The 16401-nt window shown below is 36.3% G+C and overlaps 1 protein-coding gene and 1 non-coding gene across 2 annotated transcripts; both read right to left on the bottom strand.

Moving 5' to 3' along the window:
* Positions 1–694: 694 nt before the first annotated feature.
* On the bottom strand, positions 695–798 carry LOC138988743 (U6 spliceosomal RNA). Its single transcript, XR_011464998.1, has one exon. It is a non-coding gene; the product is annotated as a U6 spliceosomal RNA (small nuclear RNA).
* Positions 799–13896: 13098 nt separating this feature from the next.
* Positions 13897–14859, bottom strand: LOC102266254 (olfactory receptor 2T29). Its single transcript, XM_005909480.3, has one exon. The coding sequence runs from the start codon at positions 14857–14859 to the stop codon at positions 13897–13899; it is 963 nt and encodes a 320-aa protein (XP_005909542.2).
* Positions 14860–16401: the final 1542 nt, after the last annotated feature.

Raw genomic sequence — 16401 nt, 5'->3', positions numbered from 1 at the left:
CTTTGTTAATTTGATTAATATGTGTCTTGGGGTGTTTCACCTTGGGTTTATCCTGTTTGGGACTCTCTGGGTTTCTTGGACTTGGGTGATTATTTCCTTCCCCATTTTAGGGAAGTTTTCAACTATTATCTCCTTAAGTATTTTCTCATGGTCTTTCTTTTTGTCTTCTTCTTCTGGGACTCCTATGATTAGAATGTTGGAGCATTTAATATTGTCCTGGAGGTCTCTGAGATTGTCCTCATTTCTTTTAATTCGTTTTTCTTTTTTCCTCTCTGATTCATTTATTTCTACCATTCTATCTTCTACTTCAGTAATCCTATCTTCTACCTCCATTATTCTACTATTTGTTGCCTCCAGAGTGTTTTTGATCTCATTTATTGCATTATTCATTATATATTGACTCTTTTTTATTTCTTCTAGGTCCTTGTTAAACCTTTCTTGCATCTTCTCAATCTTTGTCTCCAGGCTATTTATCTGTGATTCCACTTTTATTTCAAGATTTTGGATCATTTTCACTATCATTATTCAGAATTCTTTATCAGGTAGATTCCCTATCTTTTCCTCTTTTGTTTGGTTTGGTGGGCATTTATCCTGTTCCTTTACCTGGTGGGTATTCCTCTGTCTCTTCATCTTGTTTATATTGCTAGTTTGGGGTGTCCTTTCTGTATTCTGGCAGTTTGTGGAGTTCTCTTTAAAAAATATGGAATGCTTCATGAATTTGCATGTCATCCTTGCGCAGGGGCCATGCTAATCTTTGTATCGTTCCAATTTTAGTATATGTGCTGCCGAAGCGAGCACCTCACTGTAGCTTTGATTTGCATTTCTCTAATAACTTTGATTTCCTAAAGGAAATCAACTCTGAATATTCATTGGAAGGACTGATGCTGAAGCTGAAGCTCCAAAACTTTGGCCAACTGATGAGAAGAGCCAACTCATTGGAAAAGGTCCTGATGCTGGGAAAGATTGAAGGCAGAAGGAGAACGGGATGACAAAGGATGAGATCACTGACTCAATGGACATGAGTTTGAGCAAGCTCTGGGAGATGGTGAAGGACAGGGGAGCCTGGCATTGTGCAGTCCATGGAATTTCAAAGAGTTGGACATGACTGAGCACTGAACAACAACAAAAATAACTAGTGATGTTGGACATCTTTTCTTGTGCCTATTGTCCATCTGTATGTCCTTTTTATAAGTGTTATATAAAAGATTCAAGAAAAACACTTTTGCTTTTCCTAATAAACATAGAAAATAAGGGAATTGACAAAATATAGTCAAGAATACAATATTGTAAAGTAATTAACCTCCAATTAAAATAAATAAATTTATAGTTAAAAAAATAAAAAAATAAAATGGACCTCAAACTGAAAAAAAAAAGAATTAATAAAATGTGCAAGAACCAGAAAAAGTCAAAACCAATAATGACCCTTTTGATCCTATAATTTTGTTTTCTGTTTGTTTTATCCCATCATCAGATGATGCTGAAAGCTTCATTTGATTGGGCTAATGAAAGTGGCCACAATTAACTGTATAAAGAGAAACAGGAGAGTGACATCACTTCTGTTTTGACTGTGCTCGTTAGGGGGGTGGATGATGGTTCTGTATTAATATATACCTTCAGGGACCTTGAAGTAAAATGTAGATAAGAGTGCTAAAAAAAAAGACAACTGATGTCTTTCTTGCACACTTCTGGTTTTCCTCTTATGTCTTTAAAAAAAATCTCCTTTTATTATTAAACTAGAAATCTTGAACAATTTTAACATTAATCTAAAATCTTACCATCATGAATAAAATCTTATCTATGACATAGATATTATTTTATGTATGGCCTTAGCCTTTTCATATTACAAAAAAATTTATTGTATATGTGTGTTCTTACTGTTTCTTCAAGAATATTTTGTGAGGTATTGATGACTCTCTTGTCTTTCAATGATAAAGATCCTATAATTCATAGTCTAGTTGATATGTTAAAGACAACACCAGTAACTGGTTTTGTAGTTGAGACTAAAATTTCTGTGGTCTTCTTTCCATCTTCATTTGGATCACTCTTTGATAGGTTACTGATTGTACTCTTTCTTTTTTTTTTTGTAACTCATTTGGAATCTGTGTTGTTTTAATGTTCATTGCATTTTAGATAATCAGTTTTAAGTTAAATGTCAATGTTAATTATAGAAAAATATTTTAAAAGACACAAACTATTATAAAGAAAATTTTATTTATTTATTTAAAATTTTATTTTATTTTTAAACTTTACATAATTGTATTAGTTTTGCCAAATATCAAAAGTCAGTCATAATATAGTCTCCCAGATAAGTTATGCCTTAATAGTTATAACTTGGCTTCTGAATAAAGACATGTAGAGAGTTTATACCATGTACCAGGCAGTTGTTTAAGAACTAAGACCCAAGAAAGAAGCAGCTATACCTTGATGGAGTTACAGTCAAATTCTTCTGAATCTTTTTCTATACATATGTTCTCAAATTATGTTATTTCCCAATGGCATCCTTTCTGTATACTGTCCTTTGTCCACATGGAGACTTTTGTATGTAAGATCCACACTTGGGGGTGGAGACTCCTGTGTCCTCCAAGGTTTTAGCCTGTATATAGCTTGTCTTAACCCTTTTGTCACCTGGTTTCTGTTAAGGATCTGAGAGTGCAAGCCTTGGGAGGCACTGGACAATGAGAGGAAGAAGGAAACTGTGACTTTTTCTTGCTTCTGGTGAGGGTCTCTGGTAGCTCAAGGAGCTGTAGGCAACTGACAGCCACATGGGAACTGTGGGATCCAGCACACCGAAGGCAGTTTCTATAGCACTGGCAAGATAAAGGCCTCTGGGTTGCAGTGAGGTAGGTCTCACTAGCAGCCCCAGAATGTAATGTCTCCGTCAGTTCGGTTCAGTGCAGGCAGGTGGAGCCCCTGTGTTTGACAAGGACTCCTCGTCCTTGGGTGATGACACTCCCTTTGCTGCTTCTCCAGTCTCCAATCTCCCCTTTGCTGTCTCTTAAACCATGTCCTATATTATCCCTTCAGCTTGAAATGTGTCAAGAGTTTGTAAATCAAATTAATTATGCCTCAATTACAATACTTTTAAACTGAGTATTTCCATTACATTCAAATTTCTAAATTATAATTTGTGTTGAAATAAAAGTGATCCATAGAAAGTACTCTCTGAATGAAGATTTTCTGAGACAATTTAAGGAGGGTGTAAACTATTTGAAATTTCTTATACATAAAATTTCTCATATTTTGAATTTATTTTTGAAAAGCTTCAAAGTGTGCTGACATCAAGTTTCACCTGAACTAGCATTAAAGTATATATGTTTTTTAATTTTAGTCAATTTGATAAACACATCACTGTTTAACTCATCTTTCTTGATTATTAGTGTGTTTATATGACTTTTCATGTTTATCCATGTAAACAATGCTTATTTGAAACATGTATCTTCTTCATAGGCTTTTTTATGTTGAAAGATTTTGTATTTTATATTGAAAGATTGAAAGATTTTTTTAAAATGTGTTAATATATTGTTAATATGTGTTAATATATTGAAAACAGTCATTTGTGAATAGTATGGATTGTATATTTATTTCAATTTTGAATTTATACTTTGACTCAGAATTTTAAAAAGTAATTTAGTTTAACATGTAAACTTTATTTCTTTTTGCACTTATGTGTTTAGAAAGTCCTTACACATTTTGATAGACTAAAAATATTAACTTTTACATATCTCTAAGATTAATGGTTTAGTTGCTAAGTTGTGTGCAACTCTTGCAACCCCATAGCCTGTAGTCCACCAGGCTCCTCTGTCCTTGGGATTCTCCAGGCAAAAATACTGGTGTGGTTGCCATTTCTTTCTCCAGGGTTTTAAGAGTGAGTTTAAGAGCATTTTTGTATGCCTAACTCCTAATAAAATGATAACTTATGCAGGTTTGGTATGGAATAGATTTCAAACTTGATTGTTTTCGAGTGGAGATTAACTTCAAATGTTAAATGAGTCTTTAATTCACTCATTCCAAAAACATTATTCACTGCTAGTTATTTGCCTGCCCCTAGTGCAGTTTCATGATGGTGAAAACAAGATCCTTCCCTTATAAAGTTCATATCCTAGTGAAAAATAAATGCAATAAACTACAAAATATGTAGTATTGTATCAGATGTTAATAACTACAGTGACTAAAACTAAAGCAGAGTGATAGAATAAGAATCACAATGAAATCTATTTTATACTGCCTTATTAAGACCACATTAAGAATGTGAAATTTCAACACTCCCAAAAATGAAACAAGTGAGCAAGATATTAAATATCTGGGCAATGATATTTTAAATAGAGGGAACAAGAAGTGAAAGGCCCTGAGAAAGAAACTCACTTGCCATGTTTGTCACTAGTCAGCAGCAATTTTTCTGAAATAAAAATTTTGGAGAAACATACAAGATTAGGGTAGACATTGACCAAATGGCAGGTTCTTCAGAACTGTGAGAGACTTGCAAAAGCCCAATTATCATCAAAATATGATTAAGGAAATGATTTTAAAGACACATGTACAAACTCACAAGACTACATTAGCAGTTTTCTACTGCTAAGCAATTTTAAACTCTTGGCTTAAATTTTACACTTGGTCATGGCTTGTAATCATTTTTACAGTTTTGTATTTCAGTTTGCTAATAGTTGTTAGGAAATTTTCATCTGCATTCAAGAGGTATATTGAGATTTAATTTCTGTTTATATCTTGACTAGATCTGATAGAGTGCCTGATGAATATGGATGGAGGTTTGTGACATTGTACAGGAGACAAGGATCAAGATCATCCCCAAGAAGAAGAAATGCAAAAAAGCAAAATGGCTGTCTGAAGAGGCCTTGCAAATAGCTGTGAAAAGAAGAGAAGTGAAAAGCAAAGGAGAAAAGGAAAGATATACCCATTTGAATGCATAGTTTCAAAGAGAGAGAAGAAAGCTTTCCTCAGTGATGAGTGCAAAGAAATAGAGGAAAACAATTGAATAATAGAATAGGAAAGACTAGAGATTTCTTCAAGGAAATTAGAGATACCAAGGGAAGAGTTCATGCAAAGATGGGCTCAATAAAGGATAGAAATGGTATGGACCTAACAGAAGCAGAAGATATTAAGAAGAGGTGGCAAGAATATACAGAAGAACTATACGAAAAAGATGTTCATGACCCAGATAATCACAATGGTGTGATCACTCACCTAGAGCCAGACATCCTGGAATGTGAAGTCAAGTGGGCCTTAGGAAGCATCACTATGAACAACGCTAGTGGAGGTGATGGAATTTCAGCTGAGCTATTTAAAATCCTAAATGATGATGTTGTGAAAGTGCTGCACTCAATGTATCAGCAAATTTGGAAACCTCAGAAGTGGCCACAGGACTGGAAAAGGTCAGTTTTCATTCTAATCCCAAAGAAAGGCAATGCCAGAGAATGCTCAAACTACCACACAGTTGCACTCATCTCACATGCTAGTAAAGTAATGCTCAAAATTCTCCCAGCCAGGCTTCAACAATATGTGAACCATGAACTTCCAGATGTTCAAGCTGGTTTTGGAAAAGGCAGAGGAACCAGAGATCAAATTGCCAACATCCATCGGATCATCAAAAAAGCGAAAGAGTTCCAGAAAAACATCTGTTTCTGCTTTATTGACTATGCCAAAGCCTTTGACTGTATGAATCATAACAAACTGTGAAAATTCTTCAAGAGATGGAATACCAGACCACCTGACCTGCCTCTTGAGAAATCTCTATGCATGTCAGGAAGCAACAGTTAGAACTAGACATGGAAAAACAGACTGGTTCCAAATGGGGAAAGGAGTACTGTCAAGGCTGTATATTGTCACCCTGCTTATTTAACTTCTATGCAGAGTACATCATGAGAAACGCTGGGCTGGAAGAAGCACAAGCTGGAATCAAGGTTGCTGGGAGAACTATCAATAACCTCAGATATGTAGATGACACCACCCTTATGGCAGAAACCAAGAAGAACTCAAGTCTCTTGATGAAAGTGAAAGAAGAGGAGAGTGAAAAAGCTGGCTTAAAACTCAACATTCCTACAGCTCAACTCCAGAAAAATAAACGACCCAATCAAAAAATGGGCCAAAGAACTAAATAGACATTTCTCCAAAAAAGACATACAGATGGCTAACAAACACATGAAAAGATGCTCAACATCACTCATTATCAGAGAAATGCAAATCAAAACCACTATGAGGTACCATTTCACACCAGTCAGAATGGCTGCGATCCAAAAGTCTACAAATAATAAATGCTGGAGAGGGTGTGGAGAAAAGGGAACCCTCTTACACTGTTGGTGGGAATGCAAACTAGTACAGCCACTATGGAGAACAGTGTGGAGATTCCTTAAAAAACTGGAAATAGAACTGCCTTATGATCCAGCAACCCCACTGCTGGGCATACACACTGAGGAAACCAGAAGGGAAAGAGACATGTGTACCCCAATGTTCATCGTAGCACTGTTTATAATAGCCAAGACATGGAAGCAACCTAGATGTCCATCAGCAGATGAATGGATAAGAAAGCTGTGGTACATATACACAATGGAGTATTACTCAGCCATTAAAAAGAATACATTTGAATCGGTTCTAATGAGATGGATGAAACTGGAGCCTATTATACAGAGTGAAGTAAGCCAGAAGGAAAAACATAAATACAGTATACTAACGCATATATATGGAATTTAGAAAGATGGTAACAATAACCGGTGTCTGAGACAGCAAAAGAGACACTGATGTATAGAACAGTCTTATGGACTCTGTGGGAGAGGGAGAGGGTGGGAAGATTTGGGAGAATGGCAATGAAACATGTAAAATATCATGTAGGAAACGAGTTGCCAGTCCAGGTTCGATGCATGATGCTGGATGCTTGGGGCTGGTGCACTGGGACGGCCCAGAGGGATGGTATGGGGAGGGGGGAGGGAGGAGGGTTCGGGATGGGGAACACATGTATACCTGTGGCGGATTCATTTTGATATTTGGCAAAACTAATACAATTATGTAAAGTTTAAAAATAAAATAAAATTAGAGAAAAAAAAAAAACAACTCAACATTCAGAAAACTAAGGTCATGGCATCTGGTCCCATCACTTCATGGCAAATAGATGGGGAAACAGGGGAAACAGAGACAAACTTTATATGTTCGGGCTCCAAAATTATTGCAGATGTTGACTGCAACCATGAAATTAAAAGACACTTGCTCCTTGATACAAAAGTTATGACCAAACTAGACAGCATATTAAGAAGCAGAGACATTAGTTTGCCAACAAAGGTCCATCTGGTCAGAGCTATGGTTTTTCTAGTAGTCATGTATGGATGTGAGAGTTTGATTGTAAAGAAAGCTGAGCACTGAAGAATTGATGCTTTTGAACTGTGGTGTTGGAGAAGACTCTTGAGAGCTCCTTGGACTGCAAGGAGATCAAACTAGTTACTTCTAAAGGAAATCAACCCTGAAAGAAATGAATGATGCGGAATCTGAAACTCCATAATGCTTTGGCCACCTGCTAAGAAGAACTGACTCATTGGAAAAGACCCTGAGGCTTGGAAAGACTGAAGGTAGGAGGAGAAAGGGGTGACAGAGGATGAGATGGTTGGATGGCATCACTGACTTGATGGACATGAGTTTGAGCAAGCTCTGGGTGTTGGTGATGGACAGGGAAGCCTGGCATGCTGCAGTCCATGGGGTCACAAAGAGTCTAACACGACTGAACAACTGAACTGAACTGAACTGAACAATTGTGTAAATTCAAGGAATACATATTGATTTGATTCATTAATGTATTATGAGTAATATTGTAACATTGTAGCATTTTTTTTTTTTTTTAGCAATTCTCTGTGAAAGTCACTCAGTCATGTCTGACTGCTTGCGAGCATGTGGGCTATACAGTTCATGGAATTCTCTCTGCGAGAATACTGGAGTGAGTACTCTCTGTTGCTGCTGCTGCTTAGTTGCTTCAGTCGTGTCTGACTCTATGTGACCCCATAGACAGCAGCCTACCAGGTTCTCCGTCCCTGGGATTCTCCAGGCAAGAACACTGGAGTGGGTTGCCATTTCCTTCTTCAATACATGAAAGTGAAAAGTGAAAGTGAAGTGAAAGTGAAGTCGCTCAGTCATGTCCGACTCTTCAAGACCCCATGGACTGCAGCCTACCAGGCTCCTCCGTCCATGGGATTTTCCAGGCAACAGTACTAGAGTGGGGTGCCATTGCCTTCTCCAGGGTACTCTCTACCATGTCACATAATTTTGTATTGTGTCAGCTGTGATAATTAAATCTCTTCTCTTAACAAGTTTTCTTATCACAATACAAATTTTTTTACATATTTACTATTATGTCTATTAAATATTCAGGATTTATTTATCTACAGTTTATTTGTTTGTTCCCTTAACAATACCTCTCTTTCCTCATTCTTCAGCTGCTGAGAATCACTTTTTTACTCTCAGTTTTCACAAACATTTTTTTTTTTTTACATTGCACATTCAAGTGTTACCACACAGCATTTGCCTTTCCCTGGTTTATTTCATGTTCTCAAAGTCCATACATGTTGTTAAAAATGGCAGGATGTCCTTCTCTCTCATGGTTAACTAATATTTTGTTGAAGTAGTTCACAAATAGTCCATGAACCCCATATTTTTAATCTATCCTTCCACTGATGGTAAATTGATTATTCCCATTATCAGTATATTGTGAATAATGCTATAATACATTTGGGAGTGCAGACATCCTTTTGATATTCTGTTGTCAATTCTTTGGTTTATGTTTCTAGAACAGGAATTGCTGGGTCATAGGGTAATTCAATTTTTAATTGTTTTAGGGAAACTCCATATTTTTTTACATAGTAGCTTTACCAATTAATTACTATAAAAATGCACAATACTTCCCTTTTCTCCATATCCTTGTTAATACGTGTTATTTCTTGACTTCTGGATAATAGCCATTCTAACAGGTGTGAAATGATATCTAATTGTTGTTTTGATAGGCATTTTCTGATGATTAGTGATGTTAAGCATCTTTACATGAGCTTGTTGGATTTTTGTACATCTTCTTTGGAAAAATGTGTATTTAGCGCCTCTGCCCATTATTTAAGCAAAATTGTGTATTACTATTGGTTTATATGAATTTATATATATTTCGGATATTTACTCCTTATTCATTGTATTGTTTGCAAAATTTTTGTTCCATTGTCTTGCCTTTTCATTTTGTTGATTATTTATTTGGTTGTGTAGAAGTTTTTTTTAACTTATTTAACTTATATGCATAATACATCATGAGAAATGCTGGGTTGGATGAAGCACAAGTTGGAATGAAGATTGCCAGGAAAAATATCAATAACCTCAGATATGCAGATGACACTACCCTATGGCAGAAAGTGAAGAAGAACTAAAGAGCCTCTTGATGAAAGTGAAAGAGGAGAGTGAAAAAGTTGGCTTAAAAGTCAACATTAAGGAAACTAAGATTATGGCATCTGGTCCCATCCCTTCATGGCAAATAGATGGGGAAACAGTGGAAACAGTGTCAGACTTTATTTTCTTGGGCTCCAAAATCACTGCAGATGGTGACTGCAGCCATGAAATTAAAAGACACTTGCTCCTTGGAAGAAAAACTATGATCAAACTAGACAACGTATTAAAAAGCAGAAACATTACTTGCCAACAAAGATCTGTCTAGTCAAAGCTACGGTTTTTCTAGTTGTCATGTATGGATATGAGAGTTGGATTATAAAGAGAACTGAGCACCAAAGAATTGATACTTTTGAACTGTGGTGTTGGTGAAGACTCTTGAGAGTCCCTTGGACTGCAAGGAGATCCAATCAGTCTATCCTAAAGGAAGTCAGTCCTGGGTGTTTATTGGAAGGACTGATGCTGAAGCTGAAACTCCAATACTTTGGCCACCTGATGCAAAGAACTAACTCATTGGAAAAGACCCTGATGCTGGGGAAGATTGAAGGCAGGAGGAGAAGGGGACAACAGCAGATGAGATGGTTGGATGGCATCAGTGACTCAATAGACATGAGTTTGGGTGGACTCCGGGAGTTGGTGACAGACAGGGAGGCCTGGCATGCTGCAGTACATATGGTCACAAAGAGTCGGACATGACTGAGTGACTGAATTGAACTGAACTAAGTTTTTAAGTTTGATATAGTCCCAGTTTTTGATTTTTACTTTTGTTCATCTGCTCTGTTGTCATAATAAGAAAATAATTGCTAAGACCAATGCTGAGGAATTTTCATCTATGTTTTCTTCCTAGAATGTTACAATATCAGGTCTTAATGTTTTAGTCTTTGATCCATTTTGACAAAATTTTGTGTATTGTGGAAGACGAGTTGCCCATTTCATATTTTTGCATGAGTTCATCCAATTTTTCCAGCATCATTTTTCACAGAGACTATCATTTTCCTAGTGGGTGTTTTTGGCTCCTTTGTAGAATAATAGCTGAACATACATGCAGGGATTTAATTCTGGGCTATCCATTCTGTTCCAATGGGTGAATATTTATTTTAAGAATGTATCATTCAGTTTTAATCATTTTACTTTGTATTAATAGTATGTTTTGAAATCAGAAAGTGTGATGGATCCAGGTTTGTGTGGTTTTCTTGGGATTGCTTGGTCTCTTTGGGCTCTTTTGTGGTTCTGTGCAAATGTTAAGATGATTTTTCATATTTAATATCATTGAAGTTTTGATAGTAATTGTGTTGAATCTATAGATGGCTTGACTATAATGGACATTTAAAAATATTCACTCTTCTGGTTCATGAAATGGGATGGCTTTCTATTTGTTTTATATCTTTTTTTGATATCTTTCAGCAATCTCTTGAAGTTTTGTTATTTAGATCATTATTTTCCTTGGTATGGTTTATTCTTACATATATTATTATTTTTGATGTTACTTTAATTGGAATTATATTTTTTATATGTTTAAATACTATTCCATAGAAATTCAAATGCCTTCTGTGTGTTGATTTTATATCCTGCAACTTTATTGAGTTTATTCCTAGCTACAAATGTTCTAGTTTTCTAATTGTATATTCTTGCCTCCTTTGTCATAGATTAATTGGTCATATAAATGTGTGTCCACTTCTTGACTCTCTGTTCCATTGATCTATGTGTCTGTTTTTGTTCCATCACCATACTATTTTGAATATTATAGGTTTACAGTACAGTCTGAAGTCATGGGTTATGATATCTCAAGCTCTTGTTCCTCTTTCTCAAGATCGTTTTGGCTGTTTGGGGTCTTTTTTCTATACATTCAAATAAATTAATTTATATTAAAAATAAAATACAAAAAAAATTCAAAATTGTTTGTTCAAGTTATGTGAAATTTTTTCATTGTTATATTTATAGGGATTGCATTGAAAATGTAGAGCACCTTGGTCAGAATAATCAGTTTAAAAATATTAAATATTCCAATTCAAAAGAAGGCTATATCTTTCCATCTGTTTTCTTTGTCTTCAATTTCTTTCATCATTGTCTTATAGTTTTCCAAATACAGGGTTTTCTTTTACCTCCTGGGTTAATGGATTCCTAAGTATTTTTTCATTTAATTTTATTTTTTTACTTTTGATGTGACTCTACATGGGACAGTTTCCTTAAGTTCTATTTCTTATAGTTCATTATTAGCATGTAGAAAAGCAACAGAATTCTGCATATTCATTTCGTGCAAATTTACTGAATTCATGGAGCATCTTTAGTAGTTTTTCACTGGTGTGTTTAGGGTCTTCCATGTCTAATATTCTGTCACTTGCCAACAGTGACAGTTTTGGCCTAGATTCGAGTTCATATGAGATTTTGTGTGGCTCTTTTAATAATGAAGTCTCTATTTTTCCCAGGCTTCCCCAGTGGCTCAGAGAGTAAAGAATCTGCCTGCAGTGCAGGAGACCTGGGTTTGTTTCCTTGGTTGGGAAGATCTCCTGGAGAAGGAAATGGCAACCCGCTCCAGTATTCTTGCCTGGAAAATCCCATGGACAGATGAGGCTGGCAGGCTACAGTCCATGAGGTCACAAAGAGTCAGACATGACTGAGCGACTAACACACACACTCTATTTTGCCCAGTCCTTCAAGTCTCTAGAAAGCAAGTCCTACTGGCCTTTACACCAAATGCTCTGGGAGTTATCTTCCCAGTGCAGGACTCCCAAGCTTTGAAGTCTACCATGGGTTCATAAGTCTCCTATGGGACAATGTTTGCAGTATAATTATTGTCTAGTTTAGGTATCACCCTCCTAGGGTTCTGAGACTTGATTATATTGTAAGCCCTCCTCTTCTATCCATCTCATTGGTATACCTTTTTATGTTTTTTGTTGTAGAAGATTTTTTTGAAAGGTTCTGGTCTTTTTAACTAGTTGTGTTCTGTTCTGTTTTCACTGAACAGATTTCACTGAACAGATTTAAGGTACAGATTCAGCAAAACCCTGGTTATGTATTTTTCCCAATCCCTCCTAGTTGTAGAGTATGGTCTATTCCACTTAGATTGACACCATTAGGCTCACCATTTTCACTCACCCAGACTCCCTACTTCTAGTCTTGTACTTCTTCAAATGATTACCAACAATTTAGCATTTCTAAAATGCAAGTCAGATCATTTTTATTGTTTTTGAAGACCTAGATACAAAAGGGCAAGAAAATAGAAGATAAAGTGAATAAGGAATAGAGAAATTACTGGAATAATTACTTCACTTGATTTGCCACTGACATTACCTTTAGTCATGATTTTCTTTTCCCACGACATCAGGTCCCTGAGCAAGTCCCCCTACCCCAGAATCCTTTACTAATCTGAGGGTAGCGTCTAGAGCTCCCAGGTTTTCTCTCAGCACCACTTTGTTTGGCTGAACTTGCTTGTCAGAAGTGGAACATCAAAAGCATCAAAATAATATGTATATATATTTTATTATAAGTGTTTGTACAAACTACACTTACAGTTCAAATTTGTAGGGATAGTAGGCATGTTCAATTAGGATTCTAAACTAACTTAGCTCTTATTTTTAATTATAAGATAAAAAATATTGTTTGAGTCAATGAAGGACTAAATGTTTTTTCTCCTTTCTTATATAATGTTACATACTTCAAATCTTTGCTCTGATACCATCTCCTGTGAAAAATGTTCCCTGCTTGAGAGAACATTGGGGTTAATATAATTCTGTCCATTTAGACTTAATATTCTCCCCACAGTACCTTGTGGGGTATTGAATTTTCAATATACCACAAGAAGCTAAGGATTTCAGACAGGAAACACTCACTAGGTAGCTTCAGAATTGGATCATGAGGAACGAACTAGTCCAACAATAAAGACAGGCAGAAGATATGTAGTAGTCATGATTAGCTATGATAGAATGAACGTGATTTCTAAGATTGGTCACACAGCCAACCAAGCAGAAACTATGGACTAAAAAAGGAAGAAATGTCTGATAATTTTGCCTTTATTTTTAAGTAATTTCAAATATATACTGGTACCAAGGATAATCATAGTACAATGAACACATATAAAGCTTACCTACATTTATCTGTTAACATTCTTTTGCCTCATCACATTTTTCTGTCCACCCCTTTCCCATTAGTTGCATAAATTATGGTATTTTACTCTAAATAACTTAGTTATGTATTTCCTAAGTATATGAATACTATCCCTCAGCATCACTGTGCACTTATCAACTTCATAAAATTGAAACATGGATTTAGTATAATTGTAAAAATAATTTTACAAGAAGTATAAAATTAAAGATAAATTTTACAAGAAGTATAAAAATGAGCTTTCCAGTACAAGGAAACAGTTCCTTCAAAGGGATGAATATAGGATGACACATCATGGTAGGACAATCCAAAGAATAGCTTAAGCAGAAGACTATATATTTCTGATAAATAAACTGGAGAATAAACCATTAGCATAAAAATATCTTATTTCATAGTTCTCTGAAAGGCAGATTCCACATTCAACAAGTTCTTTAGAGCCCCTGTGATATCCTTATTCCTAAGACTATAGATTAAAGGGTTTAGAACAGGAGTGAGTATGGTGTAAAAGATAGATACAGCCATGTCCTTCTCAGAGGTGTGGTAGGAGCTGGGGAACATATAGCTGTAGGTTGAAGTTCCATAGAAGAGGATGACCACAGTCATGTGGGAAGAACAAGTCATAAAAGCTTTTTTCCTGCCCTCTGCTGAATTCATCCTGTGGATGGTGAGGAGGATGAATGAATAAGAACTTGAAATGATGGTCACAGGGATGAGGAGCATGAGAACACAGCACAGGTACATGAGTGTCTCATACAGGGAAGTGTCTGAGCAGGAAAGCTTCATTACAGCAGGGACCTCACAGAAGAAATGATGGATCTCCCGGGATCTGCAGAAGGGGAAGGTCATGGTGATGGGTGTGAGCATAAAGCCATCCACTGATCCCAGAAACCAGCAGCCAGACACCAGGAGGAGCCACACCTTATGGCTCATGAGGGTAGAATAGTGGAGTGGATGACAGATGGCCACATAGCGATCATAGGCCATGGCAGCCAGAAGGAAATATTCTGAACCTCCTACTGTTAGATAGAGAAACATCTGCATTCCACATTCAGGGGCTGAGATCTTATTCTTACCCATGACCTGGTCCATGAGCATCTTGGGAACAATTACAGAAATGTATATCATGTCCATGAGAGACAACTGGCTGATGAAAAAGTACATGGGAGTGTGGAGGTGGGCATCAGAATATATCAGAAGGATCAGCATGATATTCCCAGACAGGGCCATCAGGAAAATCACAAAAATGACTACACAAAGAAGAATTGGGTACTTGGATTGACTGAAGAGTCCCATGAGGATGAAATCCAACTGTTCAGTGTAGTTGGCCACCCAGATGGAGTTGTCCATGAGATTTCACCTAGACCACCAAGGAGAGCTTTGTGATTAACAGATTATTCATGGGATATGACCACCTGAAATGAATATTTAGTGAGATTGTGGGGTGTGCGTGAGTTTGTGTGTGTGCATGCTCAGAAACTCAGTTGTTCTAATTATGAAGAAATGTCGTAGGGCTGTAGATTTCGGGATTAATAATTGCTTGCAACTTAGTTGAAATCTGAGATTCCACAACTTTTGCTTAAGGAGTTGGTTACTCATAGTAAAACTACAGTGTTTTGTTACAGAAGTCAGAATTGAATCAGTCTGTTTTAAGGAACCAACAAATCTTATACGGTCTTTGAATGTATTCCACATGAGAAATAATTAGAAAATAGCTGAGTAATACTCCATTGTGTATATGTACCATAGCTTTCTTATCCATTCATCTGCTGATGGACATCTAGGTTGCTTCCATGTCCTGGCTATTATAAACAGTGCAGCGATGAAGGTAACAATAACCCTGCATATGAGACAGCAAAAGAGACACTGATGTATAGAACAGTCTTATGGACTCTGTGGGAGAGGGAGAGGGTGGGAAGATTTGGGAGAATGGCATTGAAACATGTATAATATCATGTATGAAACGAGTTGCCAGTCCAGGTTCGATGCACGATACTGGATGCTTGGGGCTAGTGCACTGGAATGACCCAGAGGGATGGGATGGGGAGGGAGGAGGGTGGAGGGTTCAGGATGGGGAACACATGTATACCTGTGGCGGATTCATTTTGATATTTGGTAAAACTAATACAATTTTGTGAAGTTTAAAAATAAAAAAAAAAAAAAAAGAAAATAGCTGAAACATAATTTGGGGAAAATCTATACTAAATGTTTGAACTCCCTTTGCCTATAGGTTCTGGCCTTGCTGTGAGGCTCTGTGTTTATGTAGAGGGAGCCATGTATCCACAGGAGAAGACTGGGGTCCTCAGAAATGGCCAAATATTTAGTTATAGTGAGGGCACTGAGTGAGGAGCCCAGATTCTGAGTCAGGACTGTGGCTGCTGGTTCACATTATCCTCTACCCACCATTCCTCTGTCCACAGTACATAAAAATAATACAATTTGGTCTCTAATATGGTTAGGATTAAATGAGGTAAATGAAGTAAACTAATTAAATTGCTTAGAATATTACCACAGATGAATAAGCACGTATAGTGTTAAAGTATTAATATATAGAGTTATGACAGCAAATTCTGTGTAAAAGATGGCTATTATTTACCAGTATTTTTCTATTATTTGAGATGCATTATTTCAGTTTGCTAGTTTTAGCATCTATTTACACATGTAAGAATTTGATTATTTCTGTAGTTCTGAAATAATATAATACATAGATTTGTGTGATGTACATATATACACATGAATGTACCTGTATGTATAATCTCAGATGTTTTGTAAATGCATACAAACACTGTAAAATATATATTTATATAAATATGTAAATGTAAATACATATACAATATATATTTCTTATTTTAATTTTGCTATGCAAAGCTTTATGGAAAAATCCCATCTCAG

Source organism: Bos mutus, chromosome 7, assembly GCF_027580195.1.
Source record: "Bos mutus isolate GX-2022 chromosome 7, NWIPB_WYAK_1.1, whole genome shotgun sequence".
Classification (NCBI taxonomy): domain Eukaryota; kingdom Metazoa; phylum Chordata; class Mammalia; order Artiodactyla; family Bovidae; genus Bos; species Bos mutus.
Note: the sequence above shows the minus strand (reverse complement) of the source record. Positions and strands in the feature narration are given on the sequence as shown.

Bases quoted from the DNA above. Each gene is read 5' to 3' on its own strand.
- LOC102266254 (XM_005909480.3), bottom strand. From the start codon at position 14,859: ATGGACAACTCCATCTGGGTGGCCAACTACACTGAACAGTTGGATTTC.